Source organism: Podarcis erhardii (assembly GCF_964252035.2).
Source record: "Podarcis erhardii genome assembly, chromosome: 1".
NCBI classification, from domain to species: Eukaryota; Metazoa; Chordata; class Lepidosauria; order Squamata; family Lacertidae; genus Podarcis; species Podarcis erhardii.
Window position 1 is genome coordinate 15119280 of NC_138497.1, and position 22729 is coordinate 15142008.

Genomic DNA, 22729 nt, shown 5'->3' on the forward strand with positions numbered 1-22729 from the left:
TGCCATAGCAACAAACGTCTCGCTGCACCCTCCCTTTGGGCTTCTGCAGCTGTTCTCTCTGGTTGTCACGGCAACCAACTCCCCCTTGCAGGAAGACTTGCTCAGGACCTTGGCAGCTTTGGTAGATGCAACTGCCTCCGTTGCCTTGGAGACCGGACTGGTCTCTGCGTTCCCACGCAACTCTGTAGGGCTTATCTGCACGTTGTGCAGGTGGCTGGCCTTGAAGCGTCTAACTCTCCGCAGCTTCCCAGGCCTCGGCTGACGACGAAAACAACTCTTGGCTGCCTTTGGAAAACAAGCCGTTTCTGAGCTTCCACCGCTCACTGCCCCCCCACTGCTCTCAGGGCTCCCAGGACGTTTTCCTGCACCCCCTCTGGTGGGTAAAGGGCTCCCAACGCTTGGCCTCTGGCCTGGCTCCTCACACGGGTACGGTCCAGCATTCATACAGCTGCCAGCAATAGTCCCTTCGTCCCCCTCTGGGGGCTCACAGCTTCCCTCAGCTGTGTGTCGGCTCTCAAGAATGTGCCCAGCGCCATCTTGCCTCTCCCCTTCGGATGCAGCCACGTCTTGGCTCTTGCTTTCCACTCCTGCTTCACAAGCCTCACGGAGTGCCAGCCAAGCAGCCTCAGGCCTTTCAGCATCCAGGATAACTGGCTTCAGAGCAGCACTCACATTCTCTGCCAGAAAAGCAAGCACACGCTTTTCAGCTTCACTCAGCCCTGCAGCCTTTATAGCTGCCCCAGCCGCTGTCTGTGGCGGCTGGACTGCTTCCCAAAGGTTTTCTCTGACCAGGAAAAGTTCTACGTGAAAGCTCCATTCCCACCAGCTTTCGTACGTCAGCTTCTCACATGGCAGCTTAAGCTCAAAGCCATGCTTTTGGGACTGCGTCATTTTTCTCTCCGGGGCCCCAGCTGTACTCACGTAACCAGTCAGCTCTTCCAGCACCCGGTTTTCAGCCGCTCTTAGCTCTCAGCTCTCAGCTCCTGTTCAGCTCCTTCCAGCCAGCTGCTCTGCCTCAGAACGCAGACATCCAGCTGGCCCCAGCGTCTTCTTCAGCTGACTTCAAACACACACCGGCACACCGTCGCAACAGCTTTATAGCAGTAATTAGTCCCATAACCTGTCAGAAGGCGTGGCGTAGCTAATTGGTTTATGACCCCAATTAGCCCCAGCTTACAGCGATCTCCGGGTCCGGCACGTTTCCCTCAAGCTGCGCCGATCCTTCGCTCCGCCACAACATGCAGAGTAAACACAGCGGACTGTTGCTTCCCGGTGATTTAGATCCATGCAAACACACCCAGCCTTTAGTGTGTTTATTTATCAGTCTTTATTACAGCAGTAAAATACAAAACAGCACTTCTCAGATTTCCCTTGGACTTCTAGCAGCCATGGCTGCTACCGTCTCCTTTGGAAGCAGAGACGGAACAGTGAGGAACAACTCCTCCCTCCTTCTGAGTCACGCGACAGGAATTGAGGGACGTCACACAGAACTCTTTAACCCTGTGAGTTCTGAAACCATTAACAAAAAATAGTTTCCTTACAAACTCTCTAAAGGTCAGAGACATGTGCTTTCCCACACATCAGTCAGAAAGGTTGCACAGGGAATAAAATTTAGTCTAGTTCCAATGTGGTGAAAGTTATTAAATTATTGGTATATGAACTCAAGAATGGCCAATGAGAGCCACGTTGAGTTACACAGGTAGACTGTGAACAAAGGCTTGGTTACCTAGTTCCTAGTACCAAGGTGAGCTAAGCCTAGCAGGACAGCTTACTCTATGGCATTAACCCCTTAATGCTTTATTTAGGTTATATGAGGCCGGTTGTCCCACAGAATACACAGTTCGTTACAAAAAATAAAGATGGATAAATCTGCAGGCTATTTTTAACTGATTTTTAAACTTACAGGTGTACAGTGGTACCTCTGGTTGCGAACAGAATCTGTTCTGGAGGCCTGTTCGCAACATGAAAAGAACACAACCCGCAGCGACGCGTCTGCACACGCACGGGTTGCAATTCGCCGCTTCTGTGCATGCATGTGATGTCATTTTTGTGCTTCTGCGCATGCACGAGCAGCAAAACCCGGACGTAACCCTTTCCGGTACTTCCAGGTTGCCACGGGATGGAACCTGAAAGAACATAACATGAAGCGGACGTAACATGAGGTATGACTGTATTAAAGAAAAGCAAACAAAAGGAAAAGAAACTAAGAACCCTGTTTCTATGGCATCCAGCATTGGACTAGAACACAACACCTTGTGCACTAATCTGCCTGCATACTAAGATTGCCAGGAGGCCTTTCTCCATGTCTCTTCTCTAGCAGAAGGACAATGTGCATATATAAAATGGAGGGCCTTGTTTGTGGTGGCACCCCATCTCTGGAATGCCTTCTCAAGGGAGGTTTGCTTGGTTCTGACCCTGCATTCTTTTCAACAGCGGGATAAAATGCCTTCCCATCCCTTGTGCGTTTCATATTGCTGTATTTTTAGCTGGCTGGATACTTTTTATCCCTCTTAATCTTATTGCAATTCTTTCATTTTAAATTTTTTAGCACATTGCCCTGGAATCCATTCTTTTGGATGAAAGGTGGCTTGGAATTATTTTTATGTATGTGTAAGAAAGAGAGTGCCAACTACCGCACAATTGCACTCATTTCGCACGCTAGCAAGGTTATGCTTAAAATTCTACAAGGAAGGCTCAAGCAGTATGTGGACCGAGAACTCCCAGAAGTGCAAGCTGGATTTAGAAGAGGCAGAGGAACCAGAGACCAAATTGCAAACATGCGCTGGATTATGGAGAAAGCTAGAGAGTTCCAGAAAGACATTTACTTCTGCTTCATTGACTATACAAAAGCCTTTGACTGTGTCGACCATGGCAAACTATGGCAAGTTCTTAAAGAAATGGGAGTGCCTGATCACCTCATCTGTCTCCTGAGAAATCTCTATGTGGGACAAGAAGCTACAGTTAGAACTGGATATGGAACAACTGATTGGTTCAAAATTGGGAAAGGAGTACGACAAGGCTGCATTTTGTCTCCCTGCTTATTTAACTTATATGCAGAATTCATCATGCGAAAGGCAGGGCTGGATGAATCCCAAGCCGGAATTAAGATTGCCGGAAGAAATATCAACAACCTCAGATATGCAGATGACACAACCTTGATGGCAGAAAGTGAGGAGGAATTAAAGAACCTTTTATTGAGGGTGAAAGAGGAGAGTGCAAAATATGGTCTGAAGCTCAACATCAAAAAAACGAAGATCATGGCCACTGGTCCCATCACCTCCTGGCAAATAGAAGGGGAAGAAATGGAGGCAGTGAGAGATTTTACTTTCTTGGGCTCCATGATCACTGCAGATGGTGACAGCAGCCACGAAATTGATGCTTTTGAATTATGGTGCTGGAGGAGACTCTTGAGAGTCCCATGGACCGCAAGAAGATCAAACCTCTCCATTCTAAAGGAAATCAGCCCTGAGTGCTCACTGGAAGGACAGATTGTGAAGCTGAGGCTCCAGTACTTTGGCCACCTCATGAGAAGAGAAGACTCCCTGGAGAAGACCCTGATGTTGGGAAAGATGGAGGGCACAAGGAGAAGGGGGCGACAGAGGACGAGATGGTTGGATAGTGTTTTCGAGGTCACCAGCATGAGTCTGACCAAACTGTGGGAGGCAGTGGAGGACAGGAGTGCCTGGCGTTCTCTGGTCCATGGGGTCACGAAGAGTCGGACACGACTAAACGACTAAACAACAACAAGAAAGAGAGGGAAAGCAGGGTGAGTACAGAGAAAAGTGCAGTTTGAAAGTGCAGTTCAAACAATGAATTAAACAATTGTTTAAAAACAAACAGCAGACTAGAGCGTGAAGCCTTAAAACCCATCTCCTTAGCCCAAATTTGCTTCCAATGCATCTTCCGAACTCAAATAAAAGTCTCTTGCCATACGCACGCCCCCTAGTGCCTTCTTGGCTTATAGCAGTTTATTATGGAAAGTAGTCAAAGGAAACAAACCAATTATTTTTATTATTTATCAAGAATATTAATTAGGACTTTTCTTCTTACTGACATGTTTACCAACTCTTCCTTCTCTGTCTTCTGGCTTTTGTATTGCTAATTTCTCATCCTCCTCCTTTGACGAGAACCCGCTCGCCATCCGTAAATAATCAGTCTCACACCAAGATCAGTTGCAGAAATCTGTGGCCGCAGCTCTCTCAGAAGCTGCTGCTGCCCCAACCTTTATTGTCAGTCCCAGAAAAGATACAAATTCAAGGAGAGAGCTTTTGCCTCAGTCAGCAGATAAAAGACAATACAATACATTAGTCTCATGTTCTCACACCAGACCACACAGTTGATCATGCTATGCTACGTGGACCAATCATTGGATGGCATGAGCTCTCCACGCGTTGATCATGCTTCCAAGCAATGCTTTTAGCTATGAAATCATCCTTGCGATAATAAACTTTTGCCCATGCTCTTATGGACAAATGACCATATTACCACATCCCCTCTTTTCTTGTTTATATTATAAGAGGGACCCTTAATCATATATTTCATTACATTGGGAAATCAAAGAGGGTAGGCATTGAATACAGCACACCATAATAAAACCAACAATACATGCAATTACAATCAATAATATTTTTCTTAACTATGCTCTATTAGGTAGCCAAGAAAACAACCATTCCATGGATCAAAACCTTCGGGTGGATTCAAAGGATTATGGGCTATCATTTGTTCCATATAATCAGTAGTAGCAAAGATATTAGTCAATTGATCAGATATATACATACAACAATGAAAATGAATCAAGGCACAAACTCCACCTTTGGAGGCAAGGATTACATCTAAAACTTAAAAAATTTTAAGCGCTACATCTCTTATTTCTGACATTTATTTCAAAATCATTTTTCTCAGCAGCTAAAAGGCAGTAGCCAGGCATATCCCGCTTGCTGTAACTAAAAAGATTGCAACAAGGTAGAGAACAGAGCCCATTGTCTTCTCAGGCCCTGCTAAAGAACCACATTGCAACTTGCTCTTTGTCCGGGAACCATGCCAAAGCACAAGAATGAAACAACTGGAACACACTGAAATCTCCTCACCCCCTGTCCTGCCAAGAGTCCACAATAGTTCCAAGACAGCTTTCTGTACATGCTCAGGGGAACACACCATGGGGCAGGACTCCTGAGGGAGGAGAGAAGAAGAAGAGATCTGGGGGGTAAAATCCAAGCGATGCCAGTATAGCGAGGGCATCCTTCAAAGCCAGGCTCAGTTCCCAAACCAGAAGCAGCAAAACTGTCATGATATTTGGTGGTTGAAGTGGCGTCCCAGGGAAAAAGTAGAGACGAAGATGGCCTTTCAACATGCCGGGAAACACTGGAACAGCTGTAGAAGGTGACTCCATCCAGGGCACGTCAATGTGGCGATGTCTCCAGCTGCAGGGCGGGTTGAGGTCAGAAGGCAGATTCCCACAGGCAGACAGCGTAAAATACGGTTGCAGGGCGCTGGTGTCTCCTTGGGCGAAGACGAAGTGAAGTTCAGCAGGCGTAAAATCCTTTCTGCCAAATACCCAGGGTGGCCAGTGTGAGATCTAAGATGTGCTTCATAAAATTGACAAGTCCTGGCCTGTATCAAAGATGGGGCGCTTTGTGCTGGGGTGACATTGCTGTGCGATAGATCTGCACTGCGCATGAAAATGACCCACTTTGCCACATCCAAAGCAGGTTTTATCCTTGGCAGGATTTTGGGACACGGTGGAAGTCAAAGCCGAGGCTAGCAGGCGAGCTTTGTGCATCTCAGTGCCTACTGACTGGCAGGCTGTAAGCATATCTGCAATGGCTATATTGGGAGTTGTCATAAAGGGCGTAGTGCTTGCTTACAGTCCTCATTCGCATTATCAAATGCAAGCTGGCGAACAATCACTTCTTGGGCTGCCATGTCTTGAACTTGTCGCTTAAGGGTGTTATACAAGCGATCGACAAATTGTCCAGAAGGCTCTGTAGGATCCTGTCTGACGCTGCCCCAACGGCCATCTCGCTCATTTTTGTCATCAGGTACAGAAGACAAAGCTTCCTTTATGAATCTCAAATCAAACTGTTCGTGCCGGGCTGGGCCTCCCCCCGGGATGGCAGGAGCAATCACAGGAAAGAGATTAGGAGTTGTAGAATCAAAGGCCAGCAACGGAGCAGCCAGTCGAAGGGCCTCTTGAAGTGGGGTGGAAGCGGTGCCAGATGCCTTGGGCAGAGGAGGTGGGGGCTTTGGAGGGACATAAACTGGTAGTTCCGAAGAAGGCAACGTGAGATATAGAGACGAAGGAAGGAGGGTAGGTGAAACAGCCGATGCAGCAGCCAGGAGAATATTTGCAGGAGTTAAACTCGACATAGCTTTGCAGACTTTACACCAAGCATGCAACACTTTGACATCAATTTGAGGATGGTTCTGGAAAAATTGCCCTATTTTTTCCTAGTCTTTTAAATTCAAAGTGCCATTTTGAGGATACCAAGGGCAGTGGGTGTCCAGGGCTTCTATGAGTGCCTTAAGATCGGCATCTTGGACAACAAGGTTGTTACTGGCCAGGAGGAATTTAAGTTCATCAAAAAACTTCTTCTGTGGTGCAGAAAGAGACAGCCCGATGATAGTGAGAGTAGGGATCCACAAAGGATGAAAAGGAGCGAAACAAGGGAGCACTCACCAGGGATCCTAGGAAGGATGAATGGCGCCTGAAACCCGTGCCGGGCGTGGTGGGTGCTGAGAGAACCGTAGCGTCGTGAAGTCCGAAATCAGTCGAAGTCCGAAAAAGACTGCCCCACAAAGGCAGAAGGACTGGGAGCACTCACTGGGATCCGTAGCGGATGAAAAAGGTGTGGTGAGCGCTGGACAATGAGAAACAACGTGGAGTCCGAAGGTAGTCACACGGGGCACCAAATGACGAGAACCCGCTCGCCATCCGTAAATAATCAGTCTCACACCAAGATCAGTTGCAGAAATCTGTGGCCGCAGCTCTCTCAGAAGCTGCTGCTGCCCCAACCTTTATTGTCAGTCCCAGAAAAGATACAAATTCAAGGAGAGAGCTTTTGCCTCAGTCAGCAGATAAAAGACAATACAATACATTAGTCTCATGTTCTCACACCAGACCACGCAGTTGATCATGCTATGCTACGTGGACCAATCATTGGATGGCATGAGCTCTCCACGCGTTGATCATGCTTCCAAGCAATGCTTTTAGCTATGAAATCATCCTTGCGATAATAAACTTTTGCCCATGCTCTTATGGACAAATGACCATATTACCACACTCCTTGTATACATTTAAGAAGTCCTTTTTTTTAGCCATAATTCACCACAACTCAGTTCCGGCATCTCTCAGGTGGGTGCCATTGTCATTATAAGAGAACAGGGGAGGTGTTCATGGTGAGTTCCAGTACCTCTTTTTCTATAAAAATAGCACTGCCTTTAAGAGATAGTCACCAGGTGCAACTATTTTCCCCTGTAGCTAAGGCGTGATTATTCTCAGTCTTTCCAGCATCCTCGTAGTGGAGCTTACAAGCAGTGATGTAAAAAGTGAAAATTCTCCATCCTGTCAGCTTATATTTCTAACACCTTTGGTGTGATTCATCTGTGGGAAGGAAATCTGGGCTGGCATTTTCTCCAGGTTTTTAAATTCTGGCAGCTGGTGGTCAAAGCAGGATACAGAAATCATTTTCAGCCTGAAGGTTGCTCGCTAGTGGGGGCAACTTCTGGGAGCTGCAGGCCAGAGTTGGAAGGGGCAGCAGCAAAGGGGGGGGGGCCAAAGGCCGAAAGGGGGAAGAGCAATGGCTGTGACCTTTTGACAGTGGTCTATAATTGAGCAAAGCAAAAACTAGAGATTTTTGCGCAAACATAAATGCATCACACACGTATCTCACCATCCTGACAGGCAAAAGACATGATCACCGTTCAATAATCCTAAATCCATTTCCCTAGGAGTAAGCACTTTTGGACTCATAGAAGCATTGAATTGTAAGAGTGGAAAGGGACCCCGAGGGTCATCTAGTCTAACCCAAATGTCAGCTAAAGCATCCATGACAGATAGCCACCCAACCTCTCTTTAAAAACCTCCAACGAAGGAGAGTCCACCACCTCTTGTGGGAGTCTGTTCCACTACTGAACAGCTCCTACTGTCAGAAAGCTTTTCTGAACGTTTAGTGGGAGTCTCCTTTCTTGTAACTTGAAGCCATTGCCTTGAATTCAGAGCAGCAGAAAAAATCTTGCTGCATCTCTCATGTGACAACCTTTTAGATATTTGAAGATAGCTATCGTATTCATAGGGATGCGGGTGGTGCTGTGGTCTAAACAACAGAGCCTAGGGCTTGCCAATCAGAAGGTCGGCGGTTCGAATCCCCGCGATGGAGTGAGCTCCCGTTGCTCAGTCCCTGCTCCTGCCAACCTAGCAGTTCGAAAGGATGTCAAAGTGCAAGTAGATAAATAGGTACCACTCCGGCAGGAAGGTAAACGGCGTTTCCGTGCGCTGCTCTGGTTCGCCAGAAGCGGCTCAGTCATGCTGGCCACATGACCTGGAAGCTGTACACCGGCTCCCTCGGCCAATAAAGCGAGATGAGCGCCACAACCCCAGAGTCGGTCACGACTGCACCTAAAGTCCCTTTACCTTTATCATATTCATATCTCTTCTCAATCTCCTCTTCTCCAGGCTATAAACATACTCAGCTCCCTCATAAGGCTTGGTTTCCAGACCCCTGGCCAACTTGGTTGCCCTGCTTTGCACATGTTCCAGTGCTGGGGCAGGCAACCTTGGGATCCGGCCCAATCGCCTTCTAAATCTGGCCCATGGACGGTCCTGGAATCAGTGTGTTTTTACATGAGTAGAATGTGTCCTTTTATTTAAAATGCATCTCTGGGTTATTTGTGGGGCATAGGATTTTGTTCATCCCTCCCCCCCAAAAAATATATATAGTCCAGCCCACCACATGGTATGAGGGATGGTGGACCGGCCCACGGCTGGAAAAGGTTGCTGACCCCTGTTCTAGCTTGTCAATATCCTTCTTAAATTGTGGCGCCCAGAACTGAACACAGTACTCCAGGTTTGGTCTAACCAATGCAGAATAGAGCAGTACTATGCTATCCTTGAAGTGTCCTTGATTGGACACTTACTTCTGAGTAGACATGTATTCCATCAACACTCAAACCAGTATTATGCACTTTGATTAATCACAAACTCTATTTGCATTGCATTTCCATCTTTGCTGGATAGCAGGCAGCATGATTTTTATTATTTCCACATCCCACCTTGCCTCTAGGAAGCTCAAGCTGGCACATCTTGTGTCTCTCTCTACCCACACCCTGTGGATTTCATCATCACAACAACCCTGTGAGGTAGATTAGACTGAAATATCTGTAACTGAAATAGAGTGATTAGCCAAAAGCCAGCAGTTAACTTCATGTCTTAGGAACTGAACATGAACCCTCCTGGTCTTCTCAGACTAGTTTGACTGATACTCTGCTTCATCTTCTCCTACTTCAATCTCTCCTGGTGTTTTGGAGTGAGAGTTGCAATCGAAAAGATGGGAGAGCATCAGTTTGGGGGTGGCTGCTTTATCCACTGGACAACACAGTCTCTCTCCATACCACTGTTCACTGTGGTCAGTAAGATCCTTATTCCAGCCGCTCTGGAGCTCGGTTCGTTTTATAAATCCAGTTCTAATTAGTGCTTCAGGCAGACCTGTCTAAATAATTCTGTGCAGCATATTTAAATATAGATGTGTTACCTGCTTAGCTGGGGGAAAAAATCAGGAGAGAGATCTGCTCAGCTGGATTTCCCCCCTTCCAGGTCTCTTTGAAGCTTCAGTCACCTATAGGATCTGAAGCTGTTCTGCTGCCTGAAGATTCTATCTTGCAGCCGAAGTGAACTTCAAAAAGCTGTAAGAGGGTCTTGAAATGTGTATCTGTGTCAGGTAGAAGTTTCCTGTCTTCTTTCAGGATGCAAAAATAGCAGCTTAGTTTGACAGTTTCTCTGGAGTAGCCATGTATCCAGCTTTATGGGAGACAGTCCTCTGTTTGAAGGACCCTCAAAAGGGAGAGAAAATGGGTCTTTAAGTTCCCCATCAACCTGTCTGACAGGTTATAGCCAGTAATTGGGAAAATGCAGAAGAGCTAGGTGTGAACCAATGGAGGGAAAAATAAAAAAAATATTATAATCTTAGACTATAACTGTGAAGATACATAAAATGGAAGGGTTTAAGGTCAGCGAGGAGGAGGATTGGTTTGAGAAGATATTGAATTATTTGGGCAGGTTTGAACAATTTGGGGCAATTAAAATGTTAAAAGTTAAATAAACCTTGTGGAGGTGGGAGTGTTAAGGTATATAGAACTGTACATATAGTTGATTTGAATATGTTATCATTCATTATGTATACCCAATGTATCAGCCGCCTGGGGGGTTTCACTGTTTGTTTTGGGTGTTGGTAAAAAAAAAAATTAAAAAGTTCTCCATCAACAGTGAGCATATGGAGAGCAAATTGAGCAGGTACACAGCTCACCTGGCCACAGCTTTTCTTGCTATGGCAGGCATGTCCAAAGTCCGTTTTGGGGGCCTAATCTGGCCAGCTGATCGGTTTAATCCTGCCCCTGTGGCAGTTTATTTCCTGGGGTAAAATTCCCCAAAAGCTCAACAACTTCAATCCTAAAAAAGGTCAACAATTTTGGTTGGCCCTCATGCACGTTCACTTCATCAAATCTGGCCCTCTTTGAAATTTGGGCACTCCTGTGCTATGGTAAGCATTGGACTGCTATTTTAACCCCCCCCCCAATAATCTGCATGTATCAATATTAATAGGCACATGCACATTTCATGAAATCTTTTTTCCCCCTTTTAGCAAAAGATAGAAATAAACAGTATGCTGAATCCTGCCGCTGTTCTACAGTCCCTGAACAGCAAAATTTTCATTTGAGGCATTTTTAGTTGTCTGTTTTATTGATGTTGATGAAATTTTGTATGGCTGAGCTAGTCAATATCCCAAAAACTGGAAAAAAACACCAAGGGGAGGAAGTGATCAACAAAGTAGTGGGAACCTTGGGAGGAAGTGATCATGTCATGCGTTTTCATTATACACAGGCAAGGGAAGGCAGAGTATAGTCAAACATGCACTCAGGACTTTTAGGCTGCTTTCAAAAAGCTTAAGAAACTACTGGGCAAGATTCCATGGTAAATACTCAGGAGAAGGGAGTTAGTTTCTTAAAGGTGAAATACTGAATGCACAAATGCAGACAATTCCAGTAAGAAAAGTGGGAGGCATCTAAAGAAACTGGTGTGGTTCCATCAGTAGCTTACAAACGAGCCGAGATTTAAAGGCATTATAAGAAATGGAAGAATTGAGAGATCACGAAGGGGAAAAACGAGTAGCCAAGTTTCGGAGGTCAGAATGAGCTCAGGCTTGTAAGAGCTCCCTTTAAGAGATGGTGGACTCTCCTTCCTTGGAGATTTTTAAGCAGGTTGGCTGGCCATTTGTCATGGATCCTTTAGTTGAGATTCCTGCATTGCAGAAGGTTGGACTAGATGACCCTCAGGTACCTTCCAACTGGACAATTCAACGATTGCTCTTTGGCCAATTTGTTAAATGAAGTGTTTCCTCAAAACTTTTGAGCAAATATATAAAATTGCAAGAACATTTAGTAAAGGAGTTGCTGGATCTCCAAATGTTTTTTAACAGTGCAATGCTAAATAAATCTATTGACCTTAGTTTAAGTAGTTTACTAAGACAGTCTGATGTATGTGAAGCTACTTTTAGTACATAAAATGTGTTCCTTAGTGGACATAGTGTGGTGACCTATTTGGGTTTAAAGTAGCACCTGTACAACAAATAGTTGTGTATGAAGTGAACAGGAGGAAGTAAAGACAAACTTCTTTCTGACTGAATACTACCATCCATCCCACAAATGGAGACAACCAAAACTTCAAGATGAAGTGTTGTTTTATGGACATGTGCAGACTTGTTTCAAGAACAAGGAATTTCCCCAGAAGCCAGTTTTAATCCTGCATGTTTGGAAGAGGTCTGGCACTCGAGTTTGCACTCTCCAAGAGGGCCAAATACTATCCTTAGGAGTGTAGCACCTGCAAAGTAGTTTATGCTTTCCATTCTTTTTTTCAAGAAACTCATGTTCTTCTCATTTAAAAAAGTACCCTTGATTACGTTGTTTTGGTAACATAGAATGAGTCCTTATTTAGTTAACATTTCAATGTTTTGGGGGAAAATAATTTCAAAAGGGACCTATTCCCATTCTTAAAGAAAAAGGGAACAGTAGTAGGCCTGATTTAGAGTTTGCTTAATCTGTCTGAGAAATCAATAGCTACTTACAGGCTACATGACAGACATTTCAAGTGACATCTCTTGGACCAAAACTTAAAGACTATTTTCTACATGTCAATTGTGATCCTTTCCACTGATCCTTTTTATCTTCAATCAGTTTTCACATAATGTTCCAAGAGTTTGGAAGTATTCATTTTGAATGGGCCCAATAACTGAAATTAGGATGACATGAGAGGAAGGCTGCTCAAGTGTCAGGATGGTGGTGAAAATTTTGTTCCACCCACAACAGTAGTTCTCCTCTTCCACAGCATGTTTGGCAGCAAATGTAAGTGAAGAGTTGTATAGGCAGACCAGACACCTCATCCAATGATACAACAAGCAAGATCAAGCCCACCCCACCGAGTCCCATTCTAGATGTGTTTCTTTGCCACATTAACTGAATGTTGTCCATGAATAACTACCAGGAATGTGTCATAACTGAAGATTCCAAAACCAAATCCTTTATTTTTCACAACTGTATAAATGTGCTCCAAGTATTTATGTCCAAGACAAAGTTTAAAAGAAACATGCTGTACAGCAAACTTTGATCAGTTTGCTGGTGTATTAACTCCTCTCATCTGTTAAACTTAGTTACAATACCAGTCATGGTAAGATACATTTTGAGTTCAAGAAGTGTAGCACGATGTTTAGCTATTACAGCTTGTGCACACATGTTGCACTTCCGGTAAGAGATGCAGAGAGATATGCACTGTAACACTGGAAACTAGATTGATTCACTTTAAATAGCATCAATATCAATGTCCTCTTCCTTGTTGTTTGCAGGCTTCACAGTTTCAACCTTAGGTACACTGGCCGTCTTGGAGTACACCACCTGCACAAAGAGGTAGGTTTCATTAGTGCAATGAAGTCAACAAGCTTGAGGTATTCTAAATGTAGATGGCTACTACAGTAAATATGCCTGCATGGGAGTACAAAATCCTGTTTCAAATCAAAGACTTAGTTGCCGTTAGGTTATTGCTACAGATATTTTTAAAGATAGATTTAACCAACTTTTCAAAGCTGAGCTTAACACATACTTCAATATTTTCATCTTCATCCTCTTCCTCCTCATTGCCAGATGACTCCTCTTCAGCTTCTTTCAGCCATTTAATGAAAGGTTCTGCTTTGACACGAATTTCTTTGGCAAGCTCTTTAGAGACATATTTCTTCGAGGCCTACAAGAGAAGACTGATGTCAATTCTATGCACTGCATTGTTTCCTTACCTCAACATTTAATGAACAACTTGGAACTTAATATCTATGAGTACATGTTGCTGAGGCTTGCCTCTTCCCACATTATGGAGGGCAGTTGGGCTGGAAATGTGACAGAGGAGTGGGTCAGTCAGTGCATACAATTCCACAGGCATGAGAAATCAATGTTTGAATTTTTAACCCCAAACTTTTTAAGGGAGGATCTTATGTACCGATGTACAAGTTGTCTCATCCCCCTTCCCAGGCTACCATCTCCTTCCCTCCCTCTGTACTCTTGGATATTAAGTTCTATCAAAGAGCAAAATCCTGCAGCACAATCACACAATTCATAAATGCCATCACTGCCATTCAAACAGGTGTATATTTAAAAGTTTGATTATTTGTGAGATTTATCTTGCTATGTAATTAATACAGACCTTTTCCGCCCAGCTCAGAATGACCTCCTCTTCCAGAAGATCTGCATCATACATTTCCTTCAGGATATGTGGAATTTTAGAAATCAGCTGAGACTGATGCATGGCTACCACACACTCCAGGCCATGAAGAAGGTATCTTTGAGCCTTCTTGTTGTTGTGGCAGAACTGTGAAATGAATTGGGATGATTAGGGAACAGAAATCCATTTGCATACACAAGCCTTATTAGCCACTTCCCAGACTGCAATAGGCAACTCGGGGTTTACCCAAACCAATGAGCAAGCTGTCGCAAGAGAACACTTGAATTTTACTTTGGGGCTGCAGGATGCTTTGCCTTCTCCGCATCCAGTGATGAAACTCAGTGGGCTGCCTGCAGAGGCATGGAATACTCCATCCAATTTGAACCACCCACAGTATTTCCATACCAGACACACAGGCCATCGCCCTGTCACCCAGCATAGAAACCAAGAGACGGCTAATGAGGGAAGGAGTGTGTAACTAACTTTCTGGAGTTAATTTACCAGAGCAGTGTAAACAAATGCAGGAAAAGCATTGCAAATAAATCAAACAGAATACAACTTGCAGCTTGATTGTATGTCACTCTGATTTTGAGCTCTAAATGCTGTCGCTTCACCATGTTTTAGGCGTATGATAAATCACTGGTAGAACTTACACGCAAGAAATGTCGCCTGTACTTCTTTATCTGCTCTCTGATCTTTTCATCAAAGAGGACTTCAGTCAATACCAGGGGTCCCATAGCTTTGACATCCAGTCTTTCTGCTTCTGCCACTATATCTTTATCAGATGTTTCTATGACACCTTCTTCCTTCTTTTTCTGAAAATATAAAAAACATGCTACTATACTTGCAACCATGCTGGGTATACCTAAATTCCTTAATAGTTAGTTCACTTAATGAATGAGCCAGCTACTCTAGTTAAAAGGTTATGTCATTTCAGCACAACAGGAGCACACTAATATCCTTTTTTACCTTAACAAAGTCAAATAGTATATTAACTCTTTCTTCAATAGTCCTTTCTAGGTCATCAGTCAGGGTGAGAACTTTTGCATGATCGCTGATTTCATCCATTCTGCGTCTCTGGGCTTCTTCGGTTGTGTCTTCACCCCAGTCGTCATCATCATCATCCTGAAAAGTAAAAGTGGTTAATGTAACAAGTGAGAACATAAATGTAACACAAAAAAACACTTTGACACACACTTCTCATATATAGGTAAGCAATGACCTGGAATACATTCTGATCACGACATTTCTCTCTCATTCAATTTGACCATGTGTACTTACCACATGTGGAGGACTAAGCTCTTCTGGTGCTGCTGACTGTGGGGATGGTGTCTCAGTATTAGACACAGAACCATTCTCTTTATCCTTGCCTTTTCTATTCTTCTTTTCTTTCTCTTTCTTGCCTGTACCAGTCTCACTGCTCTCTGCAAACATTAACAAGTCTTCATTCAATAGCTGCTTTCAAACAGTTTCATCTGATGTTTCAGTTTCAGTCACAGCTGTCCCAACACCTCTAAATATAGCTTATGAAATTTTACTTCACTGTTTTCAGGTGAGCATAATCTTAAGTTTCATCTGAACCAGGGGCTGGCAAGACTGCTTAATGTGTCTTTTGGGGTGATAGCTTTTTCTCAAGCCAACACTGTGAGGTTGCCTTTTAGAAAAGACACATGGAAAACACCTGACTCTGAGTCAGACACCAAAAGAAATACCAAAACCAATCACCTCTATGTGAACATTCAGAGTGCTACTATTTGCGTGTGTTACAGAACTAAGCATAAGCATGTGTTACAGATCCAGCATAACCCAAAGTGTTGACAATAGTTGACCAGCTACTTGCAGTTACAGAAAAAGTACTCTGTGTGACAATATAGAAAACTAGAAGGCAGTACTCTCACCTCTTGTAGACCAGGATGTACAGAATTTGTTCATGGAGAATAACAGCAATGGCTAGGATGTTAAGAGTCTATATAACAGATGGCCTCACCTACAGAGGCCACTGGAATAGGTCAGACTATGCTTACTATAGCAAGCTTAAATTGAAGCAGACAAGTAGTTATCTGCCACAGAGTGTTGCTTGCATAAAATAGTTTCAAAGAATGGTACCCTGGCAACCTAATTTATGATCTGTCCTTTGGTGCACCAAAACCAGAGGAATTTATTCACTTACCAGGTGGGTTTTTGAGGATGAATGTGCAGAGTTTATGGTTTGTGTCAAGCATGCCTCGATAGCCACAGGCTTTGCAAGAGTTACCAATGGTTTGTTTCTTAGGATTGACATGCTGTCAAAAAAAAGTAGTAGTTTTAATGCCTGCCATCTTCCCAATTACCTTGGCACTAAATGCAAAGTAAGAATTTTTCATTGCTACTCTAAAAGCCTGGAGGGGAAGGAAAACTTAACGTTCAAAGGTCTTATTACCTTGCAAAAGAGCCCCTTCTCCCTCTTGTGTGGTAACCACAGCAAGGTCTTGAGGTTCAGGAAACAGGAAGTTTCCGAGACCACCTTGAAATGGTGACACACCAAAAAAAAAAAAAAAAAAAAAAAAAAAAAAAAAAAAAAAAAAAAAACCTCCTTTGCACAGTAGCCAATGGAGAGATATAGTTTTGGGAGTGCTGGTACTCCCCTGCCCCCCCAGAAGGAGGCATCTCAGCAGAACTTCAAGTTGGGGAAGGCAATGCAGTTTTAGATTCAGTTCAAGATGCTGCATTTCACTTTGCAAGCACCCAATGGTCCAGGACAAGAAATGAATGAGGCACGCAAACACGCCCCCCAAACCCCTACTCCAAGTGGACTGGCCCCTTGCACAGCAATCTAAAACCAATTGTTCTATGCAAAGGAATCCAGTTAACTTATAATTTGCTATGTTTGCCTGATTTCTATTCTTAAGAAGAAATCTGACAAAATTTAACTAGCATACTCAAAATTCAGGACAGTACAATCCTAATACATGTCTATTCAAAAGGCCCAATGAGTTCAGCAAGACTTCTATATATGCAACTATAGGATTGCAATGTCATATATTCAATGACTTCACATTACTGTTTCCCCTGATACAAATGCTGAAGCATAAGCTATGCAAGGAAAGGAAACCTCCAGTTAAAGTGAAAGCTCAGCTGTATATTTACTTCATTTCTTATTTTTAATTAAATAACTTATGGCACTGCACATAGGATTTACAGGCAGCCTCCTATCCTGGCACTTACTAGACAAATGTGTGGCACTCCAGCATTAGTCACTTTCAGACAATGCATTGCAAATTATATTGTCAGTCTTTAAAAGACACCTGTGAATATTCTGAAAGTAGTACCTACCAGATCAGTTTCGGGATTCTCACACTCAGGACAGAGAACAAATTTTTTAATGAACCCATCCAACATGTCTTGTAGCTTATTCGCCTCATGAGATCCATTGACAATGTAACGGTCATTCTTAACATCAAACTGGGTCTGCGCTCCCAGCTCACAACCAAAAAATTTGGTGGGATCTAATAAAAGAAAAAAATTATTACGACTCTGCAATGGCTTTTCTCCCACCCCAATTTATGTTCAAAACATTAGCAGGCTCTTGCTACATTAATAACAGTAAAAAAAGAAGTTGGAACTCTTTTTTTAACCACAGCATGTTTCACTATAAATCTGAAGACCAGTGTCAAAATTCCCTGCCCACAACAGCATCATTTAGGAGCGCTGGTTATAACCAGCTCAGTACTGCTATTTGTTAAATATAAGGCAGTACAAAACTAAACATTGTGTCATCTTAAAAGTACTGTTAGTCATGTCAGGCTACACTGTTTCCTTACAGTTTCCTTCTCGCCTTAAGGGCTTCTATTGACTTCATGAGACAAAAAGACAAGGTTGTGTATGTTGACTGATGCAGAAGCAGCTGCATGGCGATTGCTAGTACACTTGGAATGTTCAAATTTGATATAGGAGCAATCTGAGCAGGGCCTGATTTTTCTGTGCAAGTTAAATTTGTGCAGTGTTAGAACAAATGACATAGGCAAGTTTTTAGTGTCTTGTACAAAAAGGGATGGCAGAGTAAAATGTCTATGCACCAACTTACACGTAGGAGGCCGATTAAGCGCCTTTGCAACGTCAACCATGTTGACTATAACTGTCTTTATCCCATTTCCTTTGCCCTCAACCTAGGAAGAAAAGATTTGTTAAACATGCTTATTCAACCCAGCTCAATTCAAGAAATAATTCTTTTGTTTCAGTAGTTTTAAACAGGTGAAATTCAAGCTAGACCTTAAGAAATTTAAATATTGCAGCAACTACCTTGGCAATCAGACGGGGCATTTTGTAGCGATAGAACTGATCTGAAACACTGCGGTTGACATTGACAGACATTTTGGCTTATTAGTAGCTTTATCAATAAGATGGAGAGATCTTTGATTGCAACTTTTTGGTATCTTCTGTCTGGAGAAGACGTGATGACATAAACGACTGCAAGAGTTCTCGGTCTCTGACATGAAAAATTTTTCGCCACCGAGGCTGTGAGGTTCTTGCTTGTATGCTATATTTCCCCAATACAGGTACCAATGGCTGCGCAACAGCTCTGCAAATTAAGAAAGCAAGATTTAGTTTCTGTAGCACTGAGGATAACATTCATGCAAGACTCAGCCAATGTCAATGGAAACCATTTTAGGGGCTGGGTCAACTTTAGCAAAATGTCATTTGTTAACTTTTTCCATTTACCACCCAAGACAGAATTAAAGTATGTGTGAGCAAAGGCTACATTTTTTTAAAATTTTCTTAAAACACAGCATTGCCAAGTCTAAATAGCCCACTGAACCTTTTGTATCTTTAAACAAACATATGCGAAGAACAACTTTTTATAATATTAAACACTATATAAGTTATATATATAAATCGTCTACTTGGTTGTTAAGCTGCTTGACAAAAATGGGCAGATAGAATATTAAAACCAAACAACTGTAAAAGTAACACGAGTGAATTATGCCTGCTTGTGCCAAGAACAGTGAACTTGGTACAATTATAAGCCTTTTATGTTGCATGTTGACTCTTACGTTTACTTTGCAACAGTAATAACTTGTCACATTCCATTGCATAGTCACTCTGCACCTATTTAGCAGGTGGATATTTTCATTAAACCTTTACCAGTTAATGTTAACGTTGAACCAGCACTTGCTTTCAGTGGGAGTTCATATGAAAGGCACCTCCTACATATTTTAAGTCTCTTGTATCCTCAAGGGTATACTGTGCTAGTAAGCGAATGTTGGAGTGGGGCCATACCTACTTAATCAGCACCACTAAAATTTATCTGAACCACCTCATTACACAAGTCCCTTGCCATAAAGAACAATTGCCTGTACTTATTTAAGCGAATCAAAGCTGTTTACGCCAAAATAACCAGTAACACAGCAGATACGGTTTCAAGCATGGAACTTTGCTCTCCCACCCTTTCCACCACATGACCTAAACACGTGCCTGCAGCAGCATGACCCCCCCCCCAAAAAAATCCTAAGTAAAAAAAGAAACAAAAATACGGGGGGGGGCGCGCAAAACCCTTATACTAAATACTTTGGAACCTGGAGGAAAAAGAAAACGTGATGCTTTTACCTGCAGGGGAGAAAAGCCATTCACACGCCACGAGGCCTTCGCGTATAAAGAGCACTTCCGCTCCCTCCCTCCCTTCGGTTTAATAAAAAAACAAAAAAACAAAAGCCCAAAAAACCCCACCTCCCCTTCACCCAGGCGTCGGAATGACTCAGAAATGCAGCAATTAAGCACTGAGTCAGCCTTAAATACGAGGGGCGGCAGCGTGCCGCGCAGGCGCTTCTCCTCTCTTCCCCTCCCTCCGATCTCCTCTCCCCCGCCCCGCGTCGCTCTCTGAACCCGGGAGAAAGAGAGGCATCGGGAGAGAAAGAGACAGACCGACCGACAGAGAGAAATAAGGGAGCCCTCGCCCTCCTCCACCCTCCCGGCGCTGCGGGTTTAGGAACTGCGCCACAGAGCGCGCGCTCTCCCCAACCACCGCGTCCCCCTCGCCGCCCCTCCCTCCGCCCAGCATCACGAGGGAGGGAGGAGGGAGGCGCGGAAGACCTGGCAGCCGCCATCTTGTGGAGCAACCCGCGACCGCGGGGGGGGGGGGGAGAGGAGAGAAGAGAAGAACCCTGGATAAAAAGCGCAGCGGCGGCGGCGGCGGCCACCGTCTTTATTATTATACACCCCTTCGCCTCATCTTACCGCCCCACTTTCCTACCGCGGAATGAGGGACGGGGGCCGCGGCATCGCTCTCAGACGTCCCCCCCCCCACGAGAGAACTAGAAGAGGGGCTTATTGTTATCATAGCGACGCATTTAAGCGAAAAACCTTACGGAAAGGGGCCCCAGAGGCCTCTGCCCCATGGCCGCCCCCACCGCCCTCGCTATCCCCCACCCCACCTCCGTTTCTTTCCCTCTTGAGGCCCCGCTTCGCCTTTCCACAAAACCACCCCCGACCCGGATTTCCCACCGCCGCGTCCCCTCAGGAGAGGGAGCCCCTTCAAGCCCCCCCCCACACGCCTCTTCAAACGGCCGCCGCCGCCGCCTCCCTCGCGACTCACCGTTTTCGTCCAATACAGACATAAACCCAACGCTGCTCGCCCGGGGCTGTGACGAAGGCCGAATCGGTGTTGAGGAGAAACGATGAGCGACGTCGGGGGGTTGAAGGGGGGGAAAGAGAGAGGTGTAGCCACCGAGCACCCGGGCGCTGGAAGGGGGCGGTGTGGTGTTTCTTCTTCTTCGTCTTCCTCCTGCTCCCCTTCCTCCTGCAGTCCTTTCAAAGCAGACGTATATTACTTAAATATATAGATATATATATATATGTATCTCCGCTCTCTTCTGTGTCCGGTGGTGGAGGGCGGAGGAGGCCGGCGCCGCAACCGCCAGGAAGAGGGGAGGGGGGGTCCGAGCGTCCTGAGGCGGGCGGGCGGGCGGGCGGGATCAGCGGGAGCGGCCGTGCCGGTTGCTCTGCCGGGAGGGAAATACAGTCAGCTGAGGCAGCATTGTTAGATGGGGTTGGCGGCGGGGGCGCGCGCGCGAAGCCGCGGAGGAACGGCGCGCGCGCACCTCAAGGCTCGGCAAAACCTGCCGTAGAGGCAACCGAGGCGCTTTTTTCTTTCTTTTTTTTTTTCTTTAATAAAAAAACCTGGGAGCTCGCGCGCGATCGTAGGGCGGTGGGGGTGGGGGAAGGAGGAGTAGGGGGCAGGCCATAATGGCCGCCGAGCACTTACCTCTAGAATGTTCTCGCTCCGACTGAACAACGCCGTCGCCAAGGCTGAGATCAATCAGCCGCCGGCGAGGACGCGCCCACCCCGCCGCGGTATTGGCTGCGCGCTTTGACTTCGGCTGGTCTCATTGGTTCCGGGCTCCTGTCTGTCATGGCGCTTGGTGACCTCCCCCTCCTCACGTCTCTTCCCTCTCTCTCAACATTCCCCCCCCCCCCCGACACGCGCCACCTCCCTAGCCGGCCGCTACGATCGAAGAACTACCAGCGCCCGAAAGGACATCGCGTTTACCAGACGAGGCCAGAGTCTCGCGAGAGTTCAAGCTGAGGTGGAAGAATGAGTCAGTGCCTGGCACGTGGGGGAGGGGAGGGAGCGCGGTTCTTACTCGCCTCGCTTCGTAACGTGAAGACGAGATAAGAGGGTCGGGAGTTATGTTCAGGAACAAGAACGTAAAATGTACCTCTCTAAATCTTTTTAAAGGTCGTGCCGGTTCTGTTCTCTTGAATTTTGATACGAAAAGTAACTGCATGAAACTAAAGAGATGGTCTGAACTTGAGAGAATCATCGAATCAGTTGGAAGGGAGCCCCGGGGTCATCTAGTCCAACCCCCCTGCAATGCAGGAATCTCAACTGAAGCATCCAAGATGGCCATCCAACCTCTGCTTAAAAACCTACAAGGAAGGAGAGTTCGCCACCTCCCAAGGGAGACCATTCCACGCTGAAGAGCTTTTGCCGTCAGAAAGTTATTCCTGAAGTAATAATAATAATAATAATAATAATAATAATAATTTATTATTTATTATTTATACCCTGCCCATCTGTCTTGGTTTCCCCAGCCACTCTGGGGAGCTTCCAACAAAACACTAAAATACAATAACCTATTAAGCATTAAAAGCTTCCCTAAAGTTTAGTCAGAATCTCCTTTCTTGTAACTTGAAGCCATTGGTTCAAGTCCTACCCTCCAGAGCAGGAGAAAACAAGCTTGCTCCATTTTCCATGTGACAGCCCTTCAGATATTTGAAGATGGCCATCATAAATACAACCAGAGCTTATGATAAAGGGCCTCACAGCATTTATCCCATGTATATCAGTGAGCACTGCTCAGATTGACCTTTCTGCTGAGGAAAGCCTGAGGACCGTGTATATATATATATACACATGACAGGAACATAGACGTAGATCCTCCTATACAAACACTTATTATACGAAAATTCAATTATCCAAACACGAGGAATTAGTACACACCACAGATTCAGATTTCCGAAGAGCTGGACCTGCCTGTAGTACTGTAAACAAATAAGCCGCCTTAAACAAGCCTTGCTTTTTGTATTTTGCTGGTCCTCAGCAGCCGTTTCACTGAAAACCATGGAGAAAGGGGGGAGAGATTAGACAAATTAGAGCATTTTTCCTTCCATGTTTGCCTTCTGCAAGGTTTCAGAAGGTTTTTAACATCATTTTGGGGTAAAAATTCTGTGGTTGGTAGCGCATTAGAAATTTTCTCATAGGAATTGATGGAAATCACCAACCTA

At 44.8% G+C, this 22729-nt stretch overlaps 1 protein-coding gene and 1 long non-coding RNA gene across 4 annotated transcripts; one reads left to right on the forward strand and one right to left on the reverse strand.

Moving 5' to 3' along the window:
• Positions 1-11453: 11453 nt before the first annotated feature.
• Positions 11454-12948, forward strand: LOC309345839. The gene is made up of 2 exons (XR_014158374.1): positions 11454-12153; positions 12192-12948. It is a non-coding gene; the product is annotated as an uncharacterized lncRNA (long non-coding RNA).
• EIF5 (eukaryotic translation initiation factor 5) lies at positions 12763-21358 on the reverse strand. Of its 3 annotated transcripts, none has more exons than XM_081869240.1 (12): positions 21207-21358; positions 20538-20749; positions 18248-18527; positions 18033-18114; positions 17282-17454; positions 16140-16251; positions 15251-15393; positions 14939-15094; positions 14623-14784; positions 13952-14116; positions 13361-13498; positions 12763-13155 (listed from the first exon to the last, which is right to left on the reverse strand). In XM_081869240.1, exons 3-12 carry the CDS (start codon positions 18317-18319, stop codon positions 13063-13065), a joined length of 1296 nt encoding a protein of 431 aa, XP_081725366.1. In that variant the 5' UTR covers positions 18320-18527; positions 20538-20749; positions 21207-21358; the 3' UTR covers positions 12763-13062. The 3 variants fall into 3 exon arrangements, with proteins under 3 accessions (XP_081725366.1, XP_081725365.1, XP_081725367.1); XM_081869239.1 differs by having other exon boundaries at positions 20538-20943; positions 21207-21352; XM_081869241.1 differs by lacking the exons at positions 20538-20749; positions 21207-21358 and adding an exon at positions 19553-19576.
• Positions 21359-22729: the final 1371 nt, after the last annotated feature.

Bases quoted from the DNA above. Each gene is read 5' to 3' on its own strand.
- EIF5 (XM_081869240.1), bottom strand. From the start codon at position 18,319: ATGTCTGTCAATGTCAACCGCAGTGTTTCAGATCAGTTCTATCGCTAC. The intron at 14,117-14,622 runs GTAAGTTCTACC...TTCATTTCACAG, and splicing joins ACAGGCGACATTTCTTGCGT to TTCTGCCACAACAACAAGAA. The intron at 13,499-13,951 runs GTCTGTATTAAT...CTTCTCTTGTAG, and splicing joins TTCTGAGCTGGGCGGAAAAG to GCCTCGAAGAAATATGTCTC.